General features: G+C 45.5%; 1 protein-coding gene across 1 annotated transcript in view; it reads right to left on the reverse strand.

Annotated features, from left to right (window-relative positions):
* Positions 1 to 609: 609 nt before the first annotated feature.
* The window catches only part of VTN (vitronectin), a 41,242-nt gene continuing 16,275 nt past the window's right edge, over positions 610 to 25,576 (reverse strand). The window contains exons 5-8 of the mRNA XM_068270091.1: positions 23,931 to 24,087; positions 11,491 to 11,643; positions 7,755 to 8,066; positions 610 to 861 (exon numbers count right to left, since the gene is read on the reverse strand). Of these exons, the coding sequence (XP_068126192.1) occupies positions 734 to 861; positions 7,755 to 8,066; positions 11,491 to 11,643; positions 23,931 to 24,087 (750 nt within the window). The 3' untranslated portion in view covers positions 610 to 733. The remainder of the gene's footprint in view (positions 862 to 7,754; positions 8,067 to 11,490; positions 11,644 to 23,930; positions 24,088 to 25,576) is intronic.

A 25,576-nucleotide genomic window follows, 5' to 3' on the forward strand; every position in this document is an offset into this window, starting at 1 on the left:
AACCCACACAGACACGGAGAGAACATACAAACTCTTTGCAGATAGTGCCCTGGCTGGGATTCGAACCAGGGACCCAGCGCTGCAAGGCGAGAGAGCTAACCACTACGCCACCGTGCTGCCCACAATAAATTATTTATCTTGTTCATATTATATTGTGTATGTTGTACACTTTGTACTTTTTGTCATGAATATAATACCCAAAATAAAAAAATCTAAAAAAAAAAACATATGATCTAGGTCTAGGACAGCCTTTCTCAACCTTTTTACCCTGGAGGAGCCCTGCAAATACTTTTTGGATCTCAAGGAACCCCTGGCATGGTCTTTAAAAGCTGATGTGGCTGTTTATGCCACTACCCCCTATTACAGTGTCATTTTTTTCAAATTGTAATGCTTTTTATTAATGTGCTCATTATTATTCGGATCCCCAATTTAGTTCTTCTTTTTACAGTACCCCCTATTATAGTGTGCTCGCTGTCTCATTCTTCCCCCAACCCCCACGATGGGGAAAAATGCCAAGGAACCCCTGCAGAGCACTCAAGGAACCCTGGTTGAGAAACCCTGATCTAGGATAATTCGTTTTTTTTTTAATAAATAAAACCATTACTGTGCTTTAGCTGTAAACACATCATCATTTTATTGTATTGCTTGATTAAAAGGAGATTTACTAAGGAAAATGGGAAAACCTACTGTTGGCATACTATGCTTAAGAATTATAAATGTTGCAGAAAACTCATTAACTCCTTGACTTCTTTTCTTTCGTAGACTTCTTGCAGCCCAGCCAGTACTCAGCAATGGATCGGGGGTAGCGGGGGTAGGTAAAGTCCACACGCTTTGTCTGCAGATTGACACGGTAGTACTTATCTGTCAGGGTAAAAATAGGAAACGAATGACACAAGATGAATATTATGAAACAGTGCTTCTCAGAATACCACAGGCAGCTTCTGGCCTCATCCGAAAAGGTGACAACATTCTCTTTTGTTTACATTTCTTTGTCAGATACATTTAGTAAACATTAACAAAGTTCTGAAACGGAGCTCTCTCTGCTTCTAGTATGTGTGCAATTGAGGTCATTACTGGATAGATTTTAATATATAAATACAGCAGCTATGCATTAAAATGCAATGTCAGCTTTCAGAGCAGATAGACTTTGGGACCTTGTAATTTGTAAACCAACAACATTACATGTTCAAAAAAGCAAATATGGTAACTGTATGTGTAATAAAAAGTAGAAAAACACATTTTTATTGAATGTTACGTCGTTATGATGTGTGCTCCTGTGGATGGGAATGAAGTCTGGAATCATTCTTTTACTGCTCACAATGATACACATTTAAAGCTCTGGAGGGCCACATAAAATTGCAAGGAGGGCCGCATTCAGCCCACGGGCCTTGAGTTTGACACCTGTGTTTTGAACCATAGATCCTGAACAAACATGCAGATTCTGATTTGTTGCATTCTTTTTCTGGTGTGTGATTCAGACACTAATAATCAGAAAGATCAGCAAGGCTGTTATTGTTTAAAAGGAAATAAATATGTTTCTCACCTCAATTTCCTTTTAACACTGTGTACCACAACCTACTACACTCTAAACTAATTAAAACTGTATTAGCCTCAGCTCTTGAGTGAGCAGATGCATTATCACCAAACACTGCTTATTATGGGCAGCAGCAAAAGTGTACTTGCCTGGCCACTGCCATCCAGGGAGCTCTCCGTGGTTCTGAATATGTTCACCTACAAAGAATAGAGGGGAAAAAAAGAGTGTACCGCCTCCCCCATACCTTAATCTATTCCAGCCCCACCTTCCAGGTGTAGAAACTATATTGAGAGGAGAGAAATCCCACAAGCATAGGTGATCTGTCTCAACTCAGTCTCCCTGCTTACTATAATCAAATCAGTGGTGAAAGGTGTGTGTGTGTGTGTGTGTGTGTGTGTGTGGGGGGGGGGGGGGGGGGGTGTTATGTCTCTCATTTCCCACAAAGCACTGCAAGCACTTGAGACATCCCTGTTTAATTAATTAAAAAGAAAACAAATCCAAGGTGCAGTAAAGGGGGAGGGGGTACACTGTGGGTGTACCCCCAAATTGTGAAACAGGGCTCTGTTCACACATACTCCTGGATTGACGGAGTGAGGCGGGAGAGCACAGCCACTGGTGACAGGCGACTACACCACACACCCCAGAATCCAGGCCGTGTCCACCGTGTCATGAGGGATGAAGCAATCCTGGTGCAGGAAGGCAAGGTCTGTGCATTACTGCTCTATATGGGGTGGGGTTGAAGCAGGGAACAGTCACCCATTGCTGCTGTGGGGGAGGGGACTGCTGCAAGGATAAACCACCTATTGCTGATATGTGTAGAGTAGGGACATTTGAGCACTGCCCCCTTGAGGATCCTCTGCAAGGCCCTGCTTTTACACATGCTAAATTATTTTTGGATGAGAATCTGGCATGAGTAGTTTGGCAGACTGCATTGGCAAAAGATCTAAACTGCGGATCATCTCAGCCAAGCACAGTCCAAGGCCTTTGTTCTCCTCCTTACCCCTCCTGTACCATTGTGCACCACTCTATTGTCTCTCTGTCCCCTTCCATAACAACAGGACATGTTGCTATGTGTCTGTACAGTACTTGGCCATGAACTGTTGCCAGAGAATCAGGTCCTGGTCCATGCAGGCAACAGTAATTGTGCTTGTGTACGCACCTTCAGGCCCTTTTACTCATGGCCCGTGCGTTTGCAGTGCAATGCCCTGCCCCCATCACATCACAACGCAACAGACAAAACAATGTCAATCATATTACCCTGCGGCAGAGTGCGCTGACTAGTACACTGTTGAATTTGCATTGGGTCGTGCTTCCAGCCCAACACAACACCATAAATGTGCTAGGCTCCATTGCCTTGCATTGCTATTGAGTTACCCTGCTGTAAAACGGTAATGCAAAGCAGATTATCAATGCAAGTGTAAAAGGGGCCTCGTTTTTTTTTTACAAAACAAAAGCTGTCCATTGCCAGTAAATGCTTACTACTGAATATGCAGGTCTTAAGTACCGCAAGAAATAAGTACCGCCTCTAGCCATTTTGTCACTCCAGGCAAGAAAAGCTGTGGCATCTTTAACCCCTCCCCCCCCATGAAAATAATCGTAGTGTGGCAACGCTTCACCAGAAAATAATCGTAATGCGGCGTGTTTCACTAGAAAATAATCGTAATGCAGCAGCGCATCATCAGAAAATAATCGTAATGCGGCAATGTCTTACCAGGAAATAATCGTAATGCAGCAGTATTTCTCCAGAAATTACACTTATTACGCTAGTGTTTCACCATAAAATACGCAATGCGGGCAGCGTTTTACATAGGGAAACAGAAGGAGGCACAGGAGGACAGAAGGAGGCAGAGTAAGACTGAAAAAGGAACAGGGGGGCAGAGGTAGCACAAGGGGACAAAGAAAGGCAAAGGGGACATAAGGAGGCACAAAGGGGCACAGAAGGAGGCAGAGGTGGCACAGGGGGACTGAAGGAGGCATATGGAGACAGAAGAAGGCACAAAGGGAGACAGAAGAAGGCATAAAGGGAAACAGAAGTACAAACAGGGGGTCAGCATGGAACCAGGGACTGAAGGAGGCACAAGGAGACAGAAGGAGGCACAAGGAGACAGAAGGAAGCACAAAAGGGACAGAAGGAGGCACAAAAGGGACAGAAGGAGGCATAAAGGGGGAAAGAAGGATGCACAAGGAGCAGAGGTGGCAGCTGCCTGAAACTTACACTAAGTAGATGCAGCAGAACAAGAAGTAAAACATCCACGGGGCGTGGCTTACTCCGGCGGTAGGGCTTTATTTGGGGACAGGGCTTAATCCAGCAACATGGCACCCCCAGGACCAATGGCACTCCAGGCAATGGCCTGTACTGCCTATGCCTAAAGGCGCCCCTGACCGCAAGTCTTTAAGCTACACCTAAGGAAACTGAAAAGCTTTCATAAATCATTCAGAAATTCCAAATTAGATACTTTTGCCACAATTTATGAATATGTGTGTTTTTTAAATGAATTAGGTACTAAAATAAAATAAATGTTTCCAATGCTGTTAATTCTTTTTGACTTATGAGATAAAGTGAAGAGAGCAAACTCCTAAAAAAAATAACATAAAACAGACATTAAAGGGCCCTTGCCCACTAGCTGCTGCGTTTCCGCAGCATTTCAACTGCGTTTTGAAAAAAAGCATTCCCATTCGCATGAATGAGAATCTTGGCAGAATTGCAGTGATTTTGAAAATTTGTTGTAAAATTGAGCGCATCAATTTTGCTGGGATTCTCATTCAAGTAAATAGAAATTCTTTCTCAAAACGCAGACGCTGCAGAAACGCAGTGCAGCTAGAGGGCAAGGGTCCAAACACTCAGGGCCTTTTTCCACTAGCCTGCGATTTGCGATTTGATTCTGATCACAAATCGCAAGGTACATTAAACTAATGGAAACTGCAGCAGCAATTTCCATTAGTGCAATCCGATTGCGATGTGATTTTGGTCAAAGCGCAATCGTTTTGTATGCGATTGAGCTGTACTATAATGAGTATAGTAGCTCAATCGCAAATGCAATCGCATGGTGGAAATTAAAACGCAATTGCGATCGCGATCAGAATCGGAATCGCGATCGCAATCGCATTTCATAGTGGAAAAGAGCCTAAAGCAGCTTTCGGTATCCTTTGTAACTATCAGGGCCGGATTTCTAGAAAGGCCACAAAGGAGGGGCACTCCGTCACAAGAAAGGGGAGCCAAAACATACTTGGCCTAGAGGCACAAAAAGTATAAATCCGGCCTTGGGCCAGATTCACTAAACTGCAGTAAGATTGCTGTATTCAGGCAACGTACGGCAATTTTACAGTTACTACTGCTTACAGTGTAGCGTGCATTGCCTAATTCGTGCCACCGGTGTTACTGGGGTAACGAACACTATAATACTCATTTCCCTAGCAACGCTCACATTACTTAGGTAACGGGGTGACGCTAATTAGGTAATGAGCACTTTACTTTCAGTGGTAGTGATTGTAAAATTGCTGTGCGCAAGATGCAAAATCTTCAGCGCTTCCTCACATATAGTCCTCCACCAAGCAATCACCCATATGGAGTGCGACTCACCTACTACTAATGCTACCATCACAGTAGCTTGCAAGTCTTTGGGGCATGGCCGTTTCTACCACAGTGCGGGCAGTGCGACCGCACTGAGCGCAGGCTGGCAAGTGAAGGAAGGGGGGCGCAGGATGGAGACACTGTGACTGCTAGAGGGAGCCTTGAATCGGTGACACGCAGTGCAGTCCGACTGTTCATGTCACATACTCTCACTGCAGCCTGTCTTTCTCTTCTTCTCTATGTCAGTCAGCTGTTCTCTAGCTCCGCCCCTCCCCTTAGCTGCGCGGAGGTATTGAGCAGAGCAGATGTGAGCAGAGTAGAGTACACGGGACTCGGGAGGACAAAGAATGAAGCCAGCAGCACCAGCACAAGTAACTACAGTACAGTAGTGCATGTAAGCTGCAGCTCCGCACATCAGGGGAGAGGGGGCATATAAGGCTAATGCCAAATACATGTGTACAAGCATCTACTTGTAAAAAGTAAAAGCATGGAATCTTGAACATTTTGGGCTGCCAATAAGAGTTTAGTATCTGAAAGTGCTGCACACGTGCACACAGGAAATGGTTTTCTTCAGCATCAAATGAAGTACGGTAAGACTTTGCAGACAGCATGTGCTTTGTTGGAATGCCAGGCACTGTGATTGCCTGGCTGACAGTCTGGCAGTATGATCCTCCCTACTCTGCTCTTCCTGTGATCAAGCACCTGAATAGATAAGGATGGTGAAAAATGAACACAGTGAGTGGGGGATGCAGGCTTTGATTGTTTTTCACAATGACTAAATAGGAGGGCAGTAGCTCAATTATTTTATTGCATACAGATAGATATATGGGGATAAAATGTGTGTAAATTTAAGTTTAGTACTTAGCTGCATGGGTACAGACTAACCAGCAAGCTGACTTAGCTGCATATGATTGTGTATTACAATACTTACATGTACTTTATATAATTTCATATGGCTATAGCCCTTTCTCTTTTTCTGCTCACCCTTTCCCATCACCTACTCTGTCCGCCCTCTCTGTAGTGTGCCCTGTCCGCCCTCTCCGTACTGTGCCCTGTCCGCCCTCTCCGTACTGTGCCCTGTCCGCCCTCTCCGTACTGTGCCCTGTCCGCCCTCTCCGTACTGTGCCCTGTCCGCCCTCTCCGTACTGTGCCCTGTCCGCCCTCTCCGTACTGTGCCCTGTCCGTCCTCTCCGTAGTGTGCCCTGTCCGCCCTCTCCGTAGTGTGCCCTGTCCGCCCTCTCCGTAGTGTGCCCTGTCCGCCCTCTCCGTAGTGTGCCTTGTCCGCCCTCTCCGTAGTGTGCCCTGTCCGCCATTTCCTTACTGTGTCCTGTCCGCCCTCTCCGTACTGTGCCCTGTCCGCCCTCTCTGTAGTGGGCCCTGTCCGCCCTCTCCGTACTGTGCCCTGTCCACCCTCTCCGTACTTTGCCCTGTCCGCCCTCTCCATAGTCTGCCCTGTCCGCCCTCTCCGTAGTCTGCCGTTTGATTATTATGTATTTATAAAGCACTAATATATTCTGCAGCACTTTACAGAGTACATAGTCATGTCACTGACTGTCCTCAGAGGAGCTCACAATCTAATCCTACCATAGTCATAGTCTAATGTCCTACCATATTATTATTATTATGTATTTATATAGCACTGATATCTTCTGCAGCACATTACAGAGTACATAGTCATGTCACTGACTGTCCTCAGAGGAGATCATCACAATCTAATCCCTGCCATAGTTATGTCTATGTATTTAGTGAAGTGTTTGTATTGTAGTCTAGGGACAATTTAGAGGGAAGCCAATTAACTTAGCTGTATGTTTTTGAGATATTGGTGGAAACTGGAGGAAACCCACACAGACACAGGGAGAACATACAAATAGTGCCCTGGCTAGGATTCGAACCGGACGGGAGGGGGGGGGGGGCGTATTTTTTGACACTCGCCCTGGGAGAAATTTAACCTAGAAACTGCACTGCTTTGGGGCATTACATTATCACCTCGTTGGTTATGCTGGTCAGATGTTTTATAGGCACATATATGATATCTAATATGGAGCTTCTCTCAGTATAGCTTGTCCATGTTACCTCAAATTTGAAGCAAGAAAGCCTCTCATTGCGCAGATATCATAAAAACTTTAAAATTGTATTATAAAAATACACTCACGTGGTAATGCAGGCATATAAGCTTTTGGAAAATTTACAGCGGGTTCCACCCCGCGTGGCCTCCTGGGCTGGCCGCCGCGTGATCTTCCCTGTGCCGCAAGTTATTCACCGGCCCCCGCATCCACGTGCGCCTCCTCGCATTCCGTTCCGCCGTTCCTCCCGCTGTCTCGGCTAGGCTCCTCCCTACTAGTTTTGTCATACCCTATGACTCATTCAGGGGATGAAGCCTGCCGATTCAGCGTGCTATTTCTGTCCCACGCTCCTCCCCGTTTTTTCGGACGAACAGCGATCGCCCAGGTGTCCGCTCCCCTGGGCGCCGCCATATTGTAGCCCCGGAGCCTGCGTGGGAATCTACAAAATTATGCATTTAAAACATTCTTAAAGCGCAATGATTCTCACTCCTTGTGCGTGGTAATCTTGATGCAGTTTAGTGCATCAGGCCCTATATAACTACTATGCCTCTAATAAAAAGTCTGCCCATACAAGATTGCAACCTACCATTTTTAAAGAAGTATACGCTCTGGACTGGTTGGCACTTCGGTGGGCTTTCAGGAGGAGGAAGCCAGTCAGGATCACTCACTTCATCATCATCATCATAACTGAACAGGTCTACTAGATAGAAAGTATCATGGATTGGCTGGGAGTAGATGGGCCTCCTCTTACGGTTCTTCCTCCGGCTGCTCTTCCTCCTCATGCTCCGGCGCACAGAAGGCTTTGTCTGCTGGGGTGTGTAAATCCTGCTTGGCAGAACAGCATCCACTCCATTAGGCACACCTCTCCAGTCTCTGAATATAGACCTGGGCCCGTCATCTGATGAATAAGAATTTGTAATTATAGATAACATAAAAGACATTCATGTTTCAATATTTAAAGTGAACCAGAAATTAGGAGACAAACAATAAGGCCAGCCATGTCACTTGCTGAAGGGAATGTCACCTGCCAGAGCCACTTCATGGTTTTGTACAGCAGGCCCCACCCCCTCTAGGTGATGTACAGCCAATCACAAACTATGGCCACAGTCACATGGGAGGAAATTTATACTTATTTGTAAATTGACATATAAAATGTTGGCACTATAGCTGCATTCGGGAATGTAGTGAGCACCCCGTGGTGGTGTCTTAAAATCCAAGGGACACCATATTTTTTCCACCCAATGTTTTTGGAAAACGGTTAATACTATTTAGAGCAGTCCCTTTATACACTCTTCAAACACAACACTAAAATGACTTATAGTGAAGTGATTGACAAGGACATCTGTCAAAAATGCTTTACAGAGTATATAGTCATGTCACCCACTGTCCATCAGAGGACCTCACAATCTAATACCCACCTTAGTCATAGTCTAAAACCAATTTGGAAGGTATGTGTGTGTGTGTGTGTGTGTGTTGTCTGTGGTGTGGTGTGGTGGTGTGTGTGTGTGTGTGTGTGTGTGTGTGTGTGTGTGTGTGTGTGTGTGTGTGTGTGTGTGTGTGTGTGGGACAGTCAATGTATGCACTTGAGATGTGGGTGGAAACTGGAGTGGCCAGAGGAAACTCACACAAATACAGAAGAACATTAAAATTCTACAACTCAATGGTGGTTGTGTCCTTGCCAAGATTGGAATTTGGGATGATAGTGCTGCACTATCCCCCCCCCCCCCCTCCGATACAGTACAAGGTAGCAAGTGAACAGCAAGTCTTGATGTGTTGGAAGCAAGAAGAATGGAAAAGCATAAGGAAATGAACATATTTCCCAGGGGCAAGTCTTGACTCTTGGGTGGCTAAACAACTAGGTCAAAGAAGGGCTACTGGGTCTCCAAAGATCACTGGATTGATTAAAGAACAAGCGACACCCATGCTATCCACGTAATGATTCCGGTCAATTTTATAAAGGAAAAGCAGAAAATCCTATTCTAGGCAGTGGCCATCTTGCCAAGCTAATGCTGACATCATATCCTCCCTGACTCTTGTTTTCCCCCCTCCCTTCTCTTGCTTATTGTGTATTCATTAGCTGCCCTCCTCCCAGAGTCTTCAGACACTCCACTGAGGTGTATACTAACAACTGCACTGTCTTTTTTTATTTACACATCCAATCACTGAGTCATTTCAGCCTTGTTTGTAAACACAAGTAATAAGAGGGTGTTTCTGATAAGCAGCTATGCAGGGAAATACATGGAAGAGGAGGAATATATTATAGCTAAAAAGAACTCCCAGCATTCAACTCTTTGGCACTGTTTGGCACTAGGGCCAGTGCTCCTAAAGTATGTGATAACTACAAACCATAACAGCAGAAAAAGTGTTGCAAGTTTTGAATGCAGGATTAGCATCTTTATCACTTAATACACTCAGACCAGTTGCTGTTGAAATTTGATTTTTATGGTGACAATACCGCTTTAAGGAGCAAAGAGAAGGGTTACTGTCTCTAACTGCTTGTGTATGTGTAAGCAAGATGAATGAAGGCTTGCCATTAATCCCTGCACTGTATAGAGCTGTAAAGAAGAAATTGCCTTTTTTTTAGTAAGAGGCTCATCCAGAAAGTAACAGCCATTGTCATTAATCAATGACTGAAATATTTTATTGATTTTATTTTAGACAAACTGTATTTTTTGACGATTTCTTCACATAATCATCTCCATTATTTAAGCATTTATCATATCTTTTTAAACGTTTTTTAATACCTATTGATGTACTAGTAGCATCACACATGCCTCTCCTATGGGTTTGATCAATTAAGGGGGGGTGGAGTACACAGTTACTGATGTGCTGAATACACAGTTACTGATGTTCTGCAGTCATGTGACTAGAGGTGCAGGGAGAAAAAAGATTAACTTGGCACATGCAAGTTAAATTACACAGAAAGTATACTTTACAGGGCAGATAATAGCATACAGGTGTTACTTTCTGGATGACCCTTGTAATAGTGGAGTTTCACTTTAAACGATTTGCTAATGTGTCACATACCCTAGGAGGATACCTTCAGAGGTCATAATTCATGTCCTAATGCAGGGGTAGGGAAGCTTGGCTCTCCAGCTGTTAAGGAACTACAAGTCCCACAATGCATTGCAGGAGTCTGACATCCACAGTCATGATTAATAAAGGCAAATGCATACTGGGATTTGTAGTTTTATCACAGCTGTAATGCCAAGATTCCCTACCGCTATATGGGTCATAACCAGGGCCGGATTACTGACCAGGCCACAAGTCTCTAACACTGCTACTGCCTATAGGGCGTGTCCTAGTGGCTGCAGCTCTGGCGCTTTGAGTCCGCCAGGAGAAAAGCATGATATAAATGTTATTTGTCTTGTCTTGTCAACTGATGCCGTGCTGATTGTCTTCAGAGCCAGGCTCTCCTCCTAGGTCCCCCTCCTGCTACTGTGCGCTCTGCCGCTGCCCACTCCTTCCTGCCTTCCCACAGAGAACCACAGCTTCAGCAAGAATGATAACAGCAGATGGCAAACGCTCACTCACCTATCCATGATCCAAGCGATAGAAAGCGATAGAAATCCCCTCATCTGAAACCCATCTGTCTCTTCTACAGTGCAGCCGCTCGCTCTGAACTTCCTGATTCTCAGATCAAACAGGAAGTAGGAAGTAGTAATAGTAGTAGTAACAGAGCGGCAGCACTCTAGAGGAGACAGATGGGCTCCGGATGATAGGACCTCTATTGCTTGGATCGCAATAGCTGAATGTGAGTCATCTGGTGCTGTCATTCTCCCCCGCTGCAGCTGCCTTCTCTGCTGGACTATCGTATTCACTGGGATGGAGGCTGCATGGTGGCTGTCTAGTTTGGGAGGAAATCGGTTGTTCGGTGGTGGGGTTGGTTATATAATTCTGTCTGGGGAACGGCTTCCGGTTTGGCGGTGTCCAGAGCTTTCTGCTATTGCCAGGCTGGAGATGCAGGAGGAAAGTGCTGCTGCTGTGATATCTGGCACCCTCTTCACAGGGGTGCCCCAGCCCCTGAGTGCAAATGTCCCAGTCATTCATCTCTCACTCTGCATTTTGCTGCTGCTATTCCCTGCATTGTGCACCCACAGAGGAAAGCGGGCTGTTGCCCATAGCAACCAGTAGCTCGGCTGCCCTGGTGTGTGTGGCATATTGCTGTGCAGCTGCATCTTCTGATTCTATTATGACATGATGGGGGGGCCCAAATCAGTTACTTTGCTTAGGGCCCCATTTAGCCTTAATCCGGCTCTGGTCATAACCTGCAATGAATTCCAAAAGAACATACAGTGTCCATGCTATTTAAACAGAATTACCTTTGTCCCACCCTCCAAAGAGCAAGTTAAATATGTCTTCCCAGCTATCTTCTTGCATCACTGCGTAGCGTTTGAATAACTCTGAAGGGGCTGAGCCATCACACTCCTCTCTAGTGGGCTGGTGAGTGAATTCATATTGCCAGTACTGTTTACCTGTCAAAATGGAACAATCACATAATCTGTAATCAAAATACAATTTAAAGTGTGTTTTATGTAGCCATGAGAATGCAGAACATTGTAGTGCAGCAGAAAAGGTTTATTCTATATAAATGCATAATAGTAAAGTAAATAAGGCAAGAGTAAATGGATATCACGGTAATTATGTGGAACAATATAAAGAAAAAATGGGATTTCACCTGGGGGTCTGCAAACGTTTGCTTTACTTCACATATCACAGTGAAAGAAAGCACAACGTTTTGAACACTCAGACCTTCATCAAATGCTCTTCAAGGTCTGAGCATGAGCAACCGAAACTTGTGCTTGTTGTCACTGTGATATGTGAAGTAAAGGAAAAGTTTGCAATTATCTAGGTGGCATGACCTCGCGAAAGCTGAGATTTACAGGGAACAATCGCTTGCTCAAGCACTCGTTCCCTGCAGTAAACAGAGCAGGGCCACCGCGATCAGCCTGCCAGCCGTGATTGGAGCTGGCAGGCTAAAATTAACCAAAACAAGCAAATATATATATGTGTACAGCACTGCGATCTAGAGCAGCGCTGTACAGAGCACATCCCTGTCACTTAACTGTCCCTCCCAACTGCTCACAATCTAATCCCTAACATAGGCTTATGCCTATGTATGTGTAGTGTAGTGTATGTATAGCAGTCTAGGGCTAATGGGGGGGGGGGGGGGAGGGGGGGGGATAAAATAGTGTTTTTTTTTTTTTAAATGATAATCTTTTATTAATTGAAAAAAAATAGATTGCATGAGCAATCAGAGACCACCAAAAGAAAGCTATATTAGTGGGGGAAAAGGAGGTAAAATTCATTTGGGTGCTAAGTTGTATGACTGAGCAATAAACTATTAAAGCTGTGAAGTGCTGAATTGTAAAAATGGCCTGGTCACTAGTGGGGTATAAACCTCTGGTCCTCAAGAGGTTAGGCAACCAAGAAGCAAGAAAATATTCAAAATAAACAAACTTTTTAGCACTTTTTAAATTGCAGAGTGCCTGAAAGTTATTTTTTAAACAAAAGATGAAAAATTATCTGCAAGGAGAAAACATAGGAGAAGGAGTGAATTGAATAAGGGCCCATGTTAGAGATTGGACGAATCCTTAGAATCTCGAATCTAACGGATCTTGTACATAAGAATTGTGTGATCCATGTGAGAATAGTAGTTAGACTTAAAATAGTATATTCCAGAGCCGGTACAAGGTCCTCCAGCACCCGAGGCTGAGACACCAAAGTGCGCCCCTCCATCCCTCCCACCCCAGCCGTCACACTGATTGCTATTAGACTAATAAGTGTCCCAGGACCCCCAACCTCCCCAACACCTTAATCTCTAGTTATCTGGCTTGCAGTCCCTGTCATGTATCCCCTTTTCTTATTTCTTGCTGCTTCAAACACAATTGGGAATGACAGCTGAATGAATTGTGCACCCCCTCCAACACTGCACCCTGAGGCTGGAGCCTCTCCAGCCTCTGCCTCGGCCCGGCCCTGGTATATTCACGTCAAGATGGCACCGACGTATGGCTGCCTCAGCACACAGGCTCCAGAACTTTTCTCTCTTTCTTTGTTTTTACCTGCTTTATTAGTCTTCTTTTGATAGCTATCTGTGGTTTGTAGTTAGCTTTAGAGTTAGTTGTTAGCCAAGTGTTAGCTTAGTTCGAGTTTTAAGGGCAGGAGAGTACCAGCATCACAGCTGACCACCACTTGCACGGCCACCCATGTGGATGGACCCGAAGACTCACGCGGCTGAACTTGCAGGCAGCCCCAGCAGCATCACCGATCCCGCACGCCACCAGACCTGGTACATCCCGCACAGAGGAGGTATTTGGGTGACCAACTGCACACTCCTTCTCCGGAGCCAGAGCACATGCAAGCCTGGGGATCCCACCAGCTGCCAGTGTTCCAACATTTTAGCATACCCGACAAAATAGCATACAAATGCTACTGAGCATGTGCAAAGTCATGCAGGTCATAAATTAACCCCATTAGCAGCATTAAACTTGCAAGCCGAGTTAGCTGCCTGTGTACTGATGTGCAATCTCCACTATCCAAGTGGACAGAGTCAGAATAAAAAGTTGTCTGAGCGAAGTGAGGACCGAGCCCGCAGCCCAGCGAGCGAAGCAAGCGGGCAAGGGGACACTGATTCTACTAAAAAGGGGTATATCACTTTACACCGGCATCCTGCACAGATAAGGATCCGGGCGCTGACTCCACCGCTCATACTCCAGAGCCAGAGCGCCAGAAACCACCGCTCCTGCTACACAGTCTGCCGCAAGCAGCACATTAGATGCTCTTCTCCCTCTCGACTCATCGCGAGGGAGAAGCTGCACGCCATACGCTTGCCTCCACTGATCCTGGGAAGTCTGCATAGGCTCAATACGATGCCTCGGCAGGCTAAAGAAACTCCTATTAAATCCACCGCACGTTTATTAGCTGCTCAGCATCCTCCAGCCCAGGCACCCAGAGGATACCCAGAAGAAAACACTCGGCCTGGAACCCGCAAATCCGACCCAGGGTACAGGCCCACCACAACAGCTGCAAGGTCTCAGCAGATATGACCATATCCCCAGGGCCGGGCCGAGGCATAGGCTGGAGAGGCTCCAGCCTCAGGGCGCAGTGTAGGAGGGGGCGCACAATTCATTCAGCTGTCATTCCTAATTGTGTATGAAGCAGAAAGAAATAAGAAAAGGGGATACATAGCAGTGACTGCAAGCCAGATAGCTAGATATTAAGGTGTTGGGGAGGTTGTGGGCCCTGTGGCCCTCTTAGTCTAATAGCAATCAGTGTGTGACAGCTGGGGTGGGAGGGATGGAGGGGCGCACTTTGGTGTCTCAGCCTTGGGTGCTGGAGGACCTTGTCCCTGCTCTGCATATCCCCATGGTACCATGCCCAGCCATTGGTGTTGTCTGTCTGTGCTGCACTGTGCCCCACAGCTCTGCTCTAGCTGCCTGCTGCCCCTGCAAATGTGTCTGAAATGGGGAATAGTTGTAGAGTCATAGGGTTAGTTGCTGGTCTACCTGCCTGCTTGCCCTGCTATTCTGTTGTCCAGTCACATGTAACAACCACAAACGTTTTGCACTGATAATGCTGTTTATGCCCATGAGTGATTCCAAACTATTTTGCACTGATAATGCTGTTTATGCCCACATTCGATGAGGACTGCTTATGCTGATAACTGACTTTAGCAGCACTGCTACCATAGTTGGACTATGCTCGCTGATACCTGCTCATGAGCATTAGTTTTACTAATTAAATTGATACGCTGTACTATCCTGACCGATGCTTCGCTGATACGCCTGCTGCAGTACTGTGCATGATCCATACTGACTTGATTAGATACGCTGTACCATCACAGACTGGGCGATTCATCATGCCTGCTGCCCCCAAGACCACCACCATGTCTGCAACCAAAGAAACTGGAACCCCCACACCATCCCAAACCCCGTGCATTGCCTATTCCAGGTCACAACTGGTCCAGTTGGAGCATTACAGGACCCCTCAGCCGGTGGACAGGCTCCTACACAACTTGGTCTCAAGACACATCCAGCAAATTACCAGCTTTTCCCCAGGGCCCCGTGCAGCCCAGCGCCAATGGGGTTGTCGTGCTGGTGCCCTTGTAAGGCTGAGGAAAAAAGGCCCGTGATCAGCCATCCCCTCAGCCATACTCGCAAATGTTCGCTCCCTCCCCAATAAGCTTGATGAACTTCGCCTCCTTTGCGACAAGCAGGAGATTGGCAGCAACACACCCCTGTCCTCTATTTCACAGAGACATGGCTCCAAGTGGACATACCAGACAATGCCCTTCTTCTCACGGGCTTCACTCTCATCTGGGCAGACTGTGATCATACTCTCTCAGGGAAAAGGAAAGGTGGTGGGGTCTGCTTTTACATCAACTCCTCATGGTGTACGAACATTTTGCTATTAGCCTGGGAGTGTACCCCCGAACTTGAACTCCTGCTTGTCAACTGTAGGCCAACCTACTCACCCAGGGAGTTCTCCTCCTACGTCCTCGTAGGAGTGTACATCCCCCCCGGATGCTGACGTCAAGCTTGCCGAACGTGACATTATCACGCAGTGGGAGATGAACCTCCAAGACTCCCTGTTCATCGTTATGGGCGATTTCAACAAGGATAACCGCCGTCGAGAGCTGCCACAGTTCCATCAGCATGTAACCTGCCCCACCAGTGACGCTAGCACCCTCGACAACTGCTATGCGGTCCTGAAAGAGCCCCCCCCCCTTATAAAAGGCAGCAGTGCCGGCCATTTTCTCACTCTGTGTGCTGCTGTGTTAGTGAGAGAAGGGAGAGAGGTTGCTGCAGAGATAGGGAAAGCTTAGTTAGGCTCTTGTTAGCTTGCTCCTTGCTGATATTTATTGCTAAAATGCACCCCAAAACAGCTCTTTTGTGAGCTAATGTTATTGTGATGTTTTTTTTGTGTGTGTGTGGCCCACTGACACTTGCATATACAGCCCTGTCTGTCGCAGCTGGACTTTGCTAATTGCTATACTGTGCCAGGCCCAGCACATTCAGTGCTTACCTTTTCACTGCACCACATGACCTGTGTGACTGCTGCACTGCACATTGTATTGTAATACCAGTTACTGCATACCTTTAACTGCACCTGTGTGACTGATCGCACGCTGTTTTATATACCAGTCCGTGCATATCTGTTCACTGCACCGGTGTGACAGCTGCACATTGTATTGTAATAACAGTTGCTGCATACCTTTAACTGCACCTGTGTGACTGACCACACGCTGTTTTATATACCAGTCCTTGCATACCTGTTCACTGCACCTGTGTGACAGCTGCACATTGTATTGTAATACCAGTCACTGCATACCTTTAACTGCACCTGTGTGACAGCACACTGTTTTATATACCAGTCCGTGCATACCTGTTCACTGCACCTGTGTGACAGCAGCATTTGTATTGTAATACTAGTCACTGCATACCTTTCACTGCATCTGTGTGACCGCACGCTGTTTTATATACCAGTTCGTGCATACCTTTTAACTGCACCTATGTGACAGCTGCACATTGTATTGTAATACAAGTCACTGCATACCTTTCACTTCATCTGTGTGACCGCACACTGTTATACTATACCAGCAGTCAGTGCATACCTTTTCACTGCACCTGTGTGACTGCACATTGTTATACCATACCAGCAGTCACTGCAAACCTTTCACTGCACCTGTGTGACTGCACATTGTTATACTATACCAGCAGTCAGTGCATACCTTTTCACTGCACCTATGTGACTGCACATTGTTATACCATACCAGCAGTCACTGCATACCTTTCACTGCACCTGTGTGACTGCACATTGTTATACTATACCAGCAGTCAGTGCATACCTTTCACTGCACCTGTGTGACTGCACATTGTTATACCATACCAGCAGTCACTGCAAACCCTTCACTGCACCTGTGTGACTGCACATTGTTATACCAGCAGTCACTGCATAACTGCATCTGTGTGACTGCACATTGTATTATACCAGCAGTCAGTGTATACCTTTCACTGCACCTGTGTGACTGCACATTGCATTAGTCAAGTCAGTGCATACCTTTCACTTCATCTCCCCAATATGGACAAAACAACAGGCAGAGGCAGAGCCAGGGGCAGGCCACCTTGCAGGTCTGTTCGAGGTCGTGCTGTCATGATTTCACACGGCCCTGGACCAAAGTACAGTGTTCAAAAGGCACATGCCATCAACCCCCAAGATTGTCAGGAAGTAGTTGACTATTTAACACAGAACACCTCATCTTCCTCAGCTTCCGCACAGAAGCGTGACATATCTTCCTTCTCCTGCTCTGATTCTGGCACCCCAGAATGATGACGAAAAAGCACAAACTGCAATGGGATGACCACCTGAGGAAAAGCAGCACACAAAAGCAAAGCTACACACGGCAATGGAAGATACCAGGCCACAATTATTTCTAAAAAAAAGGTGATACCCAAACTGTACCGTGATGTTGAAAGGCAAATGGTGTCATCTCTGGCACAAAGCGTTCGGTCAAGGGTCCATCTGACCACGGATGCCTGGTCTGCAAAGAACGGTCAGGCGTGCCCGAGGACTAAGTCAGTCCCCACACACAGCATCTCTGCCTGCACGCCGTGTGACTGCCTGCCCCAAGACTAAGTCTGGCCCCACACAGCATCTCTGCCTGCAGGCCGCTTGACTGCCTTCTCTGCCACCATCAAAAGGGTCCAGGACTCCAGGTGGATTCCTGAATTTTCAAGGCCGCTGCTAGCAGCGGCCGCTAACAAAAACAATAATAATTTTTTCTGGTGCGTGTACATGCCTGCCTAATTTTTCTGGCTGCACTGCGGCTGCAACAAAACAAAAGGCATGTACATGTGTCAATTCCCCTTCATGATCGATACCTTGCCACAGTGAAGGGGCTTGCGTATCACAATGAAGCAATGACCGGCTATATGAGTGTGTTGGGGGCACACCTGACCCAAGATAATAAGGTTATTGCATCATTGTGGACAGACCAAATTTGATCAGCTGGACAGTCACTGTTGTTCTGTCCATGAGCTACCTCAGCCCGGTGACCATATGGGCTTGAAAACTGCCATCGCCTGCACTCTCGCCATGGTGTGCACCAGTCCAGCACGGCCATCACCACACAAACAGCTGTTTGCGGTGCGTTACACAGTTTGTTTGGTCTGTCAGTGTGAAGCAGTACACTAATTACACTACCTGATTTATGTATACACACGCAAGATGTTTTAAAGCACTTTATGCCTCCAATTTAGCATGCAATGTGATTTCTGCCCTTAAAACCCTGCTCTGCTAATATGCTTTGACACTCTTAAGGAAACTTTTTCTCTATCCAACACATATTTCTTTTGTTACTTGCAACTGAGACATGCATTTCATACGCAATTCAACGAAGGTCGAGTTAGTATACAAAGCTCTGAATTAGAGGACACTCTTCGTAGCGATGGCCTTAAAAAAGCTCTCTCTGCTTTATATCAGCATATAATATTACTCACAGAACCCCACTCTACGGTCTATAAACAACCATGGTCTGCCATAGTTCCTACCATTGATGATGAAGACTGGGAAAACGTTCTCATAAAGCCGTTTGAATATCTAATTGCCTCAAAAGACAAGTTAATTCAATTTAAAATAATCCACAGGGCTTATATGACACCTACTAAACTCGCAAAATTTCAGCCCTCGGACCCTGCCAAGTGTTGGAGATGTGGTGAGGAATCCGCAAATTTTGATCACATTTTTTGGCTGTGTCCTAAGATTGCATCACAATGGGAGGAAGTATGTGCATACATTTCTAGATTAACCAAAATAAGAGTCCCTCCCGAACCATTCTACTGTCTTCTCTGGGAAGTGTCGGCCTTAGCTCCAACTAGAGCACAGAGAGCGTTACTAGGGTTATTATTCTTTTATTACAGGAAATGCATTTTATTGCAATGGAAACAACAAGATCCCCCAAAAATCACATACTGGAAAAATCTAATTAATTCCTCGTTACATTTATATAAAGCGGCATATATAGCCAGGGGATGTGCTGCTAAATTTCAGAAGGTTTGGGGTATATAGACTAAAAGCCATGATACATTGTCTTCAGAGTGAATGATAACTTAAGGCTAACATGGTTTACCAAGTTCTCTCTACATGGATACAACACTAAATAATATGCATAGTTTCCACTAAAGGAGTGTATCCAAAATTAAATAATTATAGGGGGCTATTATGAGCCTAGTGGGGGGGAGGAGGTAGGGAAGAGACGAGGGATGTACAATTATTTGTATGATTTTGAGTAATAAGAGGGAATCACTACATATACTGCGTGGTGCGCCACCAGTATGATGGAAAATACTATCATATAGATGCTGCGTATATTCTATGCATTGTAGATGATGCACATTGTAAGCTTCTTCGGAATGTTTTTCTGTTTTTTTTTTTTTCTGGTTATCCCCGAGTCTCCGACTGTTCTTTGTGACTGTTAAATATAATTGTATGTTTTAAAAATTGAAATAAAAAGAAACTTTAAAAAAAAACCTGCTCTGCGTCAAATCTGTAATTTTCCCCGGGAATTTTGGCATGTATCCCCCTCCAGCATGCCACCCTCCAGGTGTTAGACCCCTTGAAAAATCTTTTCCATCACTTTTGTGGCCAGAATTAGTGTTTAAAGTTTTGAAAGTTCACCTGCCCATTGAAGTCTATTGCGGTTCGCAAAGTTTGCAGGTTCGCAAACTTTTGTGGAAGTTTGTGTTCGAGGTTCGTGAACCTAAAATCAGAGGTTCAAGACATCTTTACTTCAGGATAACCAGGAACTCCTTCAACAGGGAGCTGAGAACAGCTAAAAGGGAGTATGCAGAAAGGTTGAGACAGAATCTCAGCTCAAACGACCCACGGGCCGTCTGGAAGGGGCTTAAGTTGGCCGCAAACTACAAGCCTCCCCCTCAACATGTTACACCAAGCAGTGAGCTATCCGGGGAACTCAGAAATTTCTATTGCCGGTTCGAGGATCCAACAGAGCTGCAAAGGCATCCAATACCCTCTGCCTTTCTCTCTGTAAGCGTAACCTCTCCCCCTCCGGGAGTGAACGAGGCTGAGGTCTTGCGCTACCTGTCCACTCTGAACGCCAGAAAAGCCCCAGGCCCTGATGGTGTGTCCCCAGCCTGTCTTAAAACTTGCTCATGGCAGATGGCACCTGTCCTTACCTCCATATACTCCAAATCTCTATGTGAGGGCAAGGTCCCTACATGCTTTAAAAAGTCCACCATTATCCCTGTTCCCAAAAAGCAAGGAGTCTCAGACCTTAATAACTTCAGACCAGTGGCCCTCACATCCATCATCGTGAAAACCTTTGAGAGAGTGGTGCTCCACACTGCACTGACTGGTTCCATTTCAATTCGCATACATATCTTATAGGTCCACTGATGACGCGATCAATATCTGCCTGGAGTACATCACGGGACATCTGGACAGACAAAACTCATACGCCAGAATGCTCTTCCTGGATTTCAGCTCGGCTTTCAACACCATCAGTCCACATATATTGTATGACAAACTTGAGGAACTTGACGTCCACCGCACCCTCCGCTTTTGGATCACAGACTTCTTAACAGACAGGTCCCAAACTGTGAAGCTGGGCAACATCTCCTCCAGACCTAGAATTACCAACACTGGTGTCCCTCAAGGCTGTGTAATGTCACCCTTCCTGTTCTCACTGTATACAAACAACTGCACATCCATGGCAAACTCTGTTAAGGTCATAAAATTTGCCAACGACACCACCATTGTCGGCCTCGTAAGCAAAAATGATGAGCTGGCCCACATACAGGAGGTTGAAAGAATCTGCCACTGGTGCAGGGAGAACAAGCTGGTTCTCAATACTACCAAAACTGTTGAGATTCTCATTGACTTTAGGAGGCAGAGCACCACCCCTCGTCCTATCTACATAGACAGATCTGAAGTTGAAAGGGTATCCAGAGTCGGTCTCCTGGGCACAACGATCTCTGAGGACCTAAGCTGGAAAGTGAACACCATCTCAACCCAAAAGAAGGCCCAGCAGAGACTTTTCTTCTTGCGTCAATTAAAGAAGTTCAGCATGGCCCAAGAACTGCTTAGGTCCTTCTACTCTGCCACTATCGAGTCAGTCCTTTGCTCCTCCATCCCGGTCTGGTACGCCGGAGCCTCTGCCAGTGACTGGTACAAATTACAAAGGGTCATCAGAACAGCCAAGAAAATAATTGGGAAACCCCTTCCCCCACTGGAGCTCATTCACAGAGCGAAGAGCGAAGAAAATTGCAAATGATCTATCACATTCAGGCCATCGGTACTTCAGTCGGCTTCCATCAGGCCGGAGGTTCCGGGCTATCCACACCAATACATCGAGGCACAAAGACATTTTCTTCCCCACGGTGGTGAGACTCTTGATCGCTACCTAGGCCTCTGAGCCCTCCCACTTAAAGACGCACCTTATTTTTAGTTGCCACGCCATGTTACTGAAAGCGGTACCCTTGCCTCTACTGTTTTTGTTTCTGTTTTTGTGTTGTTGCTTTCTTTTGCACTTTCAATGTATCAATGGAAATGTTTTTTGATCACTCTCGCACTTTTTTTTCTCTCTGCCACTCGCTGATGCTTCTGTAACTTCTGTATCCTCTCATCTTCTTATTGTCAGGGTGTCACTGACAATCTTTGTCACTACCTAAGTGCCTGTTGTTGCTAAAACCAATTCAGGACATGACCCAGTCATGTATGGCGTAATAAACAAATTCTGATTCTGATATTGTAAGTCTAACTACTATTCTTACACTGATCACACAATTCTTATGTACAGGATTTGTCCGATACAAGATTCAAAGGATTCAAGAAAACTGAGAATCTTTTTGGATTCAAGGAAATTTTAGATTCTTCTCTAGCTGATGTGCAATTTTTTTTTTTTTTTTAAACTCCACACCTCAAAATAAAATCCAGCCTCCCACAATGCAGTGGAGCTGAACAACTATGCATACTGATCTGGTAACCTTCAAAGGAAATGTCAGGCAAATGAAGCTAGGTAAGCTCTACTTACCCGAGGCTTCCTCCAGTCCCTTGCAGCCAATATGTCCCTCGTCGCAGCTCTACTCCTAGCCGCTGGACCGGGCATCTGCGCAGAACACTCCAGCCCACGCGCAAGTTATTGACAGCGGCGCTCGTGCAGGCACAGTAGAGGACGACCTCGTGAGGTCGGCCTCTGCACTGGCGGAGACCCCGGGCCGGAGGCTGGGAGCAGAGCTCTGAAGAGGGACATATCAGCTGCAAGGGGGTGGAGCAAGCCCTTAATAAGTAGAGTTTTCTTTAACTTATTTTTTTTTTTTTGCAGAAATAAGTACAAAACTGAAGCATGACTTTCAAAAGACAACAGAAGGAGATGAACATGTCCATTAAAATGTCTGAGCTCTAAGTTGTGCAGTTGGTTCCATAAAATTGTAATGATTCTTGGTGGGCATGTGTATGTGGGTTATAGAGGTGCCCAAAAAGGTTATAGGGGTGGAGGTGGTGATGCAAGGGGACTATTAATGTGTGTGTGTATGTGGGGGATGGCGGGGGGACTCCAGTAAGGAGTACCCAACCTCCCAAACAAAGGTTAGCTGGATATTTTACAGAAATAAAAGCACTATAGGCCTGATTCACAAAGCGGTAATAACCAAGTTATCACGCCTAAAAGACTTTAGGCGTAATAACCTTTGCACCGCTGAGTTAGCACCGCTTTGTGCTGGTGATCGCGCGCAAAATCCCGTGCTCAATTCTGCGCGCAGCACCCATAGGGTGTAATGGGTGCATCGCGCGCACCGCGCTGTGCGCTTGTGCACGCAAAACTTTGCGCGCGGGAATTTTGTGCGAGTTTCTTCTTATCACGCCTAAACTGAGTTTAGGCATGATAAAGGGCTTATCACTGGCGTGCAAACAGTTTGCACCGTTTTGTGAATCAGGCCCCTATATGATGACATCATTTAATTGAGCAGGTCTGTAAGCTGAAATATTACAGGACTAAGGAGCAGAATATCTATAGAGAGTGAACAATGAGTCCTGGTCCAACACTTTGATCCACATAGGTTAATGCCCTGCCGGACTAGATCCAGCAATGGAATCCCTAGTGGCAAGACCAAATGCACACACGTATTATCTATATTACCTGCTGGTGCAGCGGTGGAGCAGGGGGTCTTACTTAAGGTCCGTACACACGCCGGACTGCAGGCAACGACGGGTCTGTCGTCACCTCCCGCTGGGCGGGCGTTCCAGCAACAGTCCGGCATGTGTACAGTCTGTCTGCAGACTGATAAGACTGTTTCTGAGCGATTCGCCGGACTGTACACACGCCGGACTGTCTGCTGAAAACCCGCCCAGCGGGAGTTGACGACAGACCCATCGTTGCCTGCAGTCCGGCGTGTGTACGGACCTTTAGCCTAACATTTTGATCTTAAGAAACCTATGCTAACTTATTCTATCCAGCAACAACGCTCCCTAGAGGCAGCGATTTTCCTACGTCTGACATTGGGCCTATGCTGGAAAAGGCCAAGATCGGAAATACTCCAACATAGGATTGGAAAGGTTTAAAATATGGAGGCTTTAGATGGACTGCTCGTCAATATCTATTTATTCAGGATTGGGACTGCAAAAACTTATTTTTCTTCTGAGTAGTTATGCCCTGTATTTTTAAAAATTTTTTTGCTGTTTGAGTATAAATTACCTATTTTGCATGACTTTAAATCTTATTATGCTTTAATAAAAAACAAAAATGTACCTTTAAAGAAATAGGCTTTCTCTTTGCCTTGATAATTATTAGCAGGAAGGGCAAAAGCAGCATCTATATCATTAGGGATGTTCTGGAAACCAATGTCAATGTCCCGAGGATAATCAGGGTCCATGGTTCCGTCAGAGAACCGCCAGTACTGAGAACCCTGCAGTATAAACAGAAAGAAGGCATGAGGATAATGTGACTGACGTAGCACAGAGATACATAGGCAGATCTAAGAAGCTATGAGGTCAATTTTCACAACAAATACACTCAAAGAAAACATAATGGATTTCATAAAAACTAGGGCTTAAATATATTTAGATATTTTAATAATATTCATCTGAGGATTCTCTGATTTTTTTAAAAAAAACATCTGTTCTTTACAAGATACGTGGTTATAAAGCTTTTTAACCAAGAGGTTTAAAAAATACTGTTTTATAAATATTACAAATGGGAGAAAGAGGCACCCAAGTTGATATAAAATTGGGTTAAAACCAATAAAATAGATAATGAAGAGGTGGATTACCTCAAAAGATGTGTTTTTAAAAAAAAACAACTGGGTTTTTATTTGACAGGAGTGACACGTTTCGTGGGCTCGCACCACTTCCTCAGGCCAAATTCTCATGCCAGTACAATAACTCAGCCAAGCTTTGTGGTGTGGCTTCCTGGCCTATCTTGTTCAGATGTTTAGCTGGTTTCCATACTTTTCAAGAGAATGACCAATCCAAGAGAATATTGGGAACACCCGAGTGTAAGCGGGGTTGTAATCTCCACCTGCCTATATTGGTTGGTGGCTTTCATAAGCAACCCGATGTTGTGAGTACCTCTACCTCTATTACTTCACACACATAAAAAATAAATCTCTGTCTACTGTACTATTTGGGCTCCCTGTGTCTCTGTGTTCTTTTATTTAAGGTGCGTCGTCAACTCATGCCCCACATATTTTATCAATAGGTTCCTCATGTGTTTTTCATGATAGTTTTGATCTTTAGGCTGATTTTTCTGTTTATATCTAAAGACTTGAACTCACTATGAATGCTGGCCCAAGTCACATCATGTTAATTCATGCAGTAGTAAAAATGCTTCTGTCATCCTCCAGGGGGAGTTTTGTTTATCAGCTATCCTCCCAATGATTGTAGATAACATGCAACCCCCAATCAGCATAGCTGTGTCCCCATTGTATCCGTCTCAAAGAGAAACATGTGTTTCTAGCTTGATTAGGTAAGGAAGAGACGTATCCAAGACAAGTGTATCAAGTCTACTGTATGTTCCTTTTACAGGTTACACTGTATATGTTGAAATTTTTAGACAATCTGAAATGTTATCAGACTAGAAACGAATTAAAATAACCTATTAAAGTGCACCTGTAGCAAAAAAAGTGCCCCAAATGGCTACTCATCTCAATAGAGGGAAGCTTCAGGATATTCCAGAGGCTTACTTCCTCCTCCTCCACCAGAACTGTAAACTCCCGAAAACTGACATCTTGTCCCTGCACAGAAGCACAAGCAGCACAGCGCTTGCACAGTAGCAGCAAACCCCAATCAGGCTCGCAGGTGTAGTGTGGTTGCACTCTTCTCGTACAGAAGTGCGGCTGCGAGCTTTGGTAGGACACAGCGCTGGATTGACGAGATGGAGGGAAACGCGGGAAGTCT

Source organism: Hyperolius riggenbachi, chromosome 2, assembly GCF_040937935.1.
Source record: "Hyperolius riggenbachi isolate aHypRig1 chromosome 2, aHypRig1.pri, whole genome shotgun sequence".
Classification (NCBI taxonomy): Eukaryota; Metazoa; Chordata; class Amphibia; order Anura; family Hyperoliidae; genus Hyperolius; species Hyperolius riggenbachi.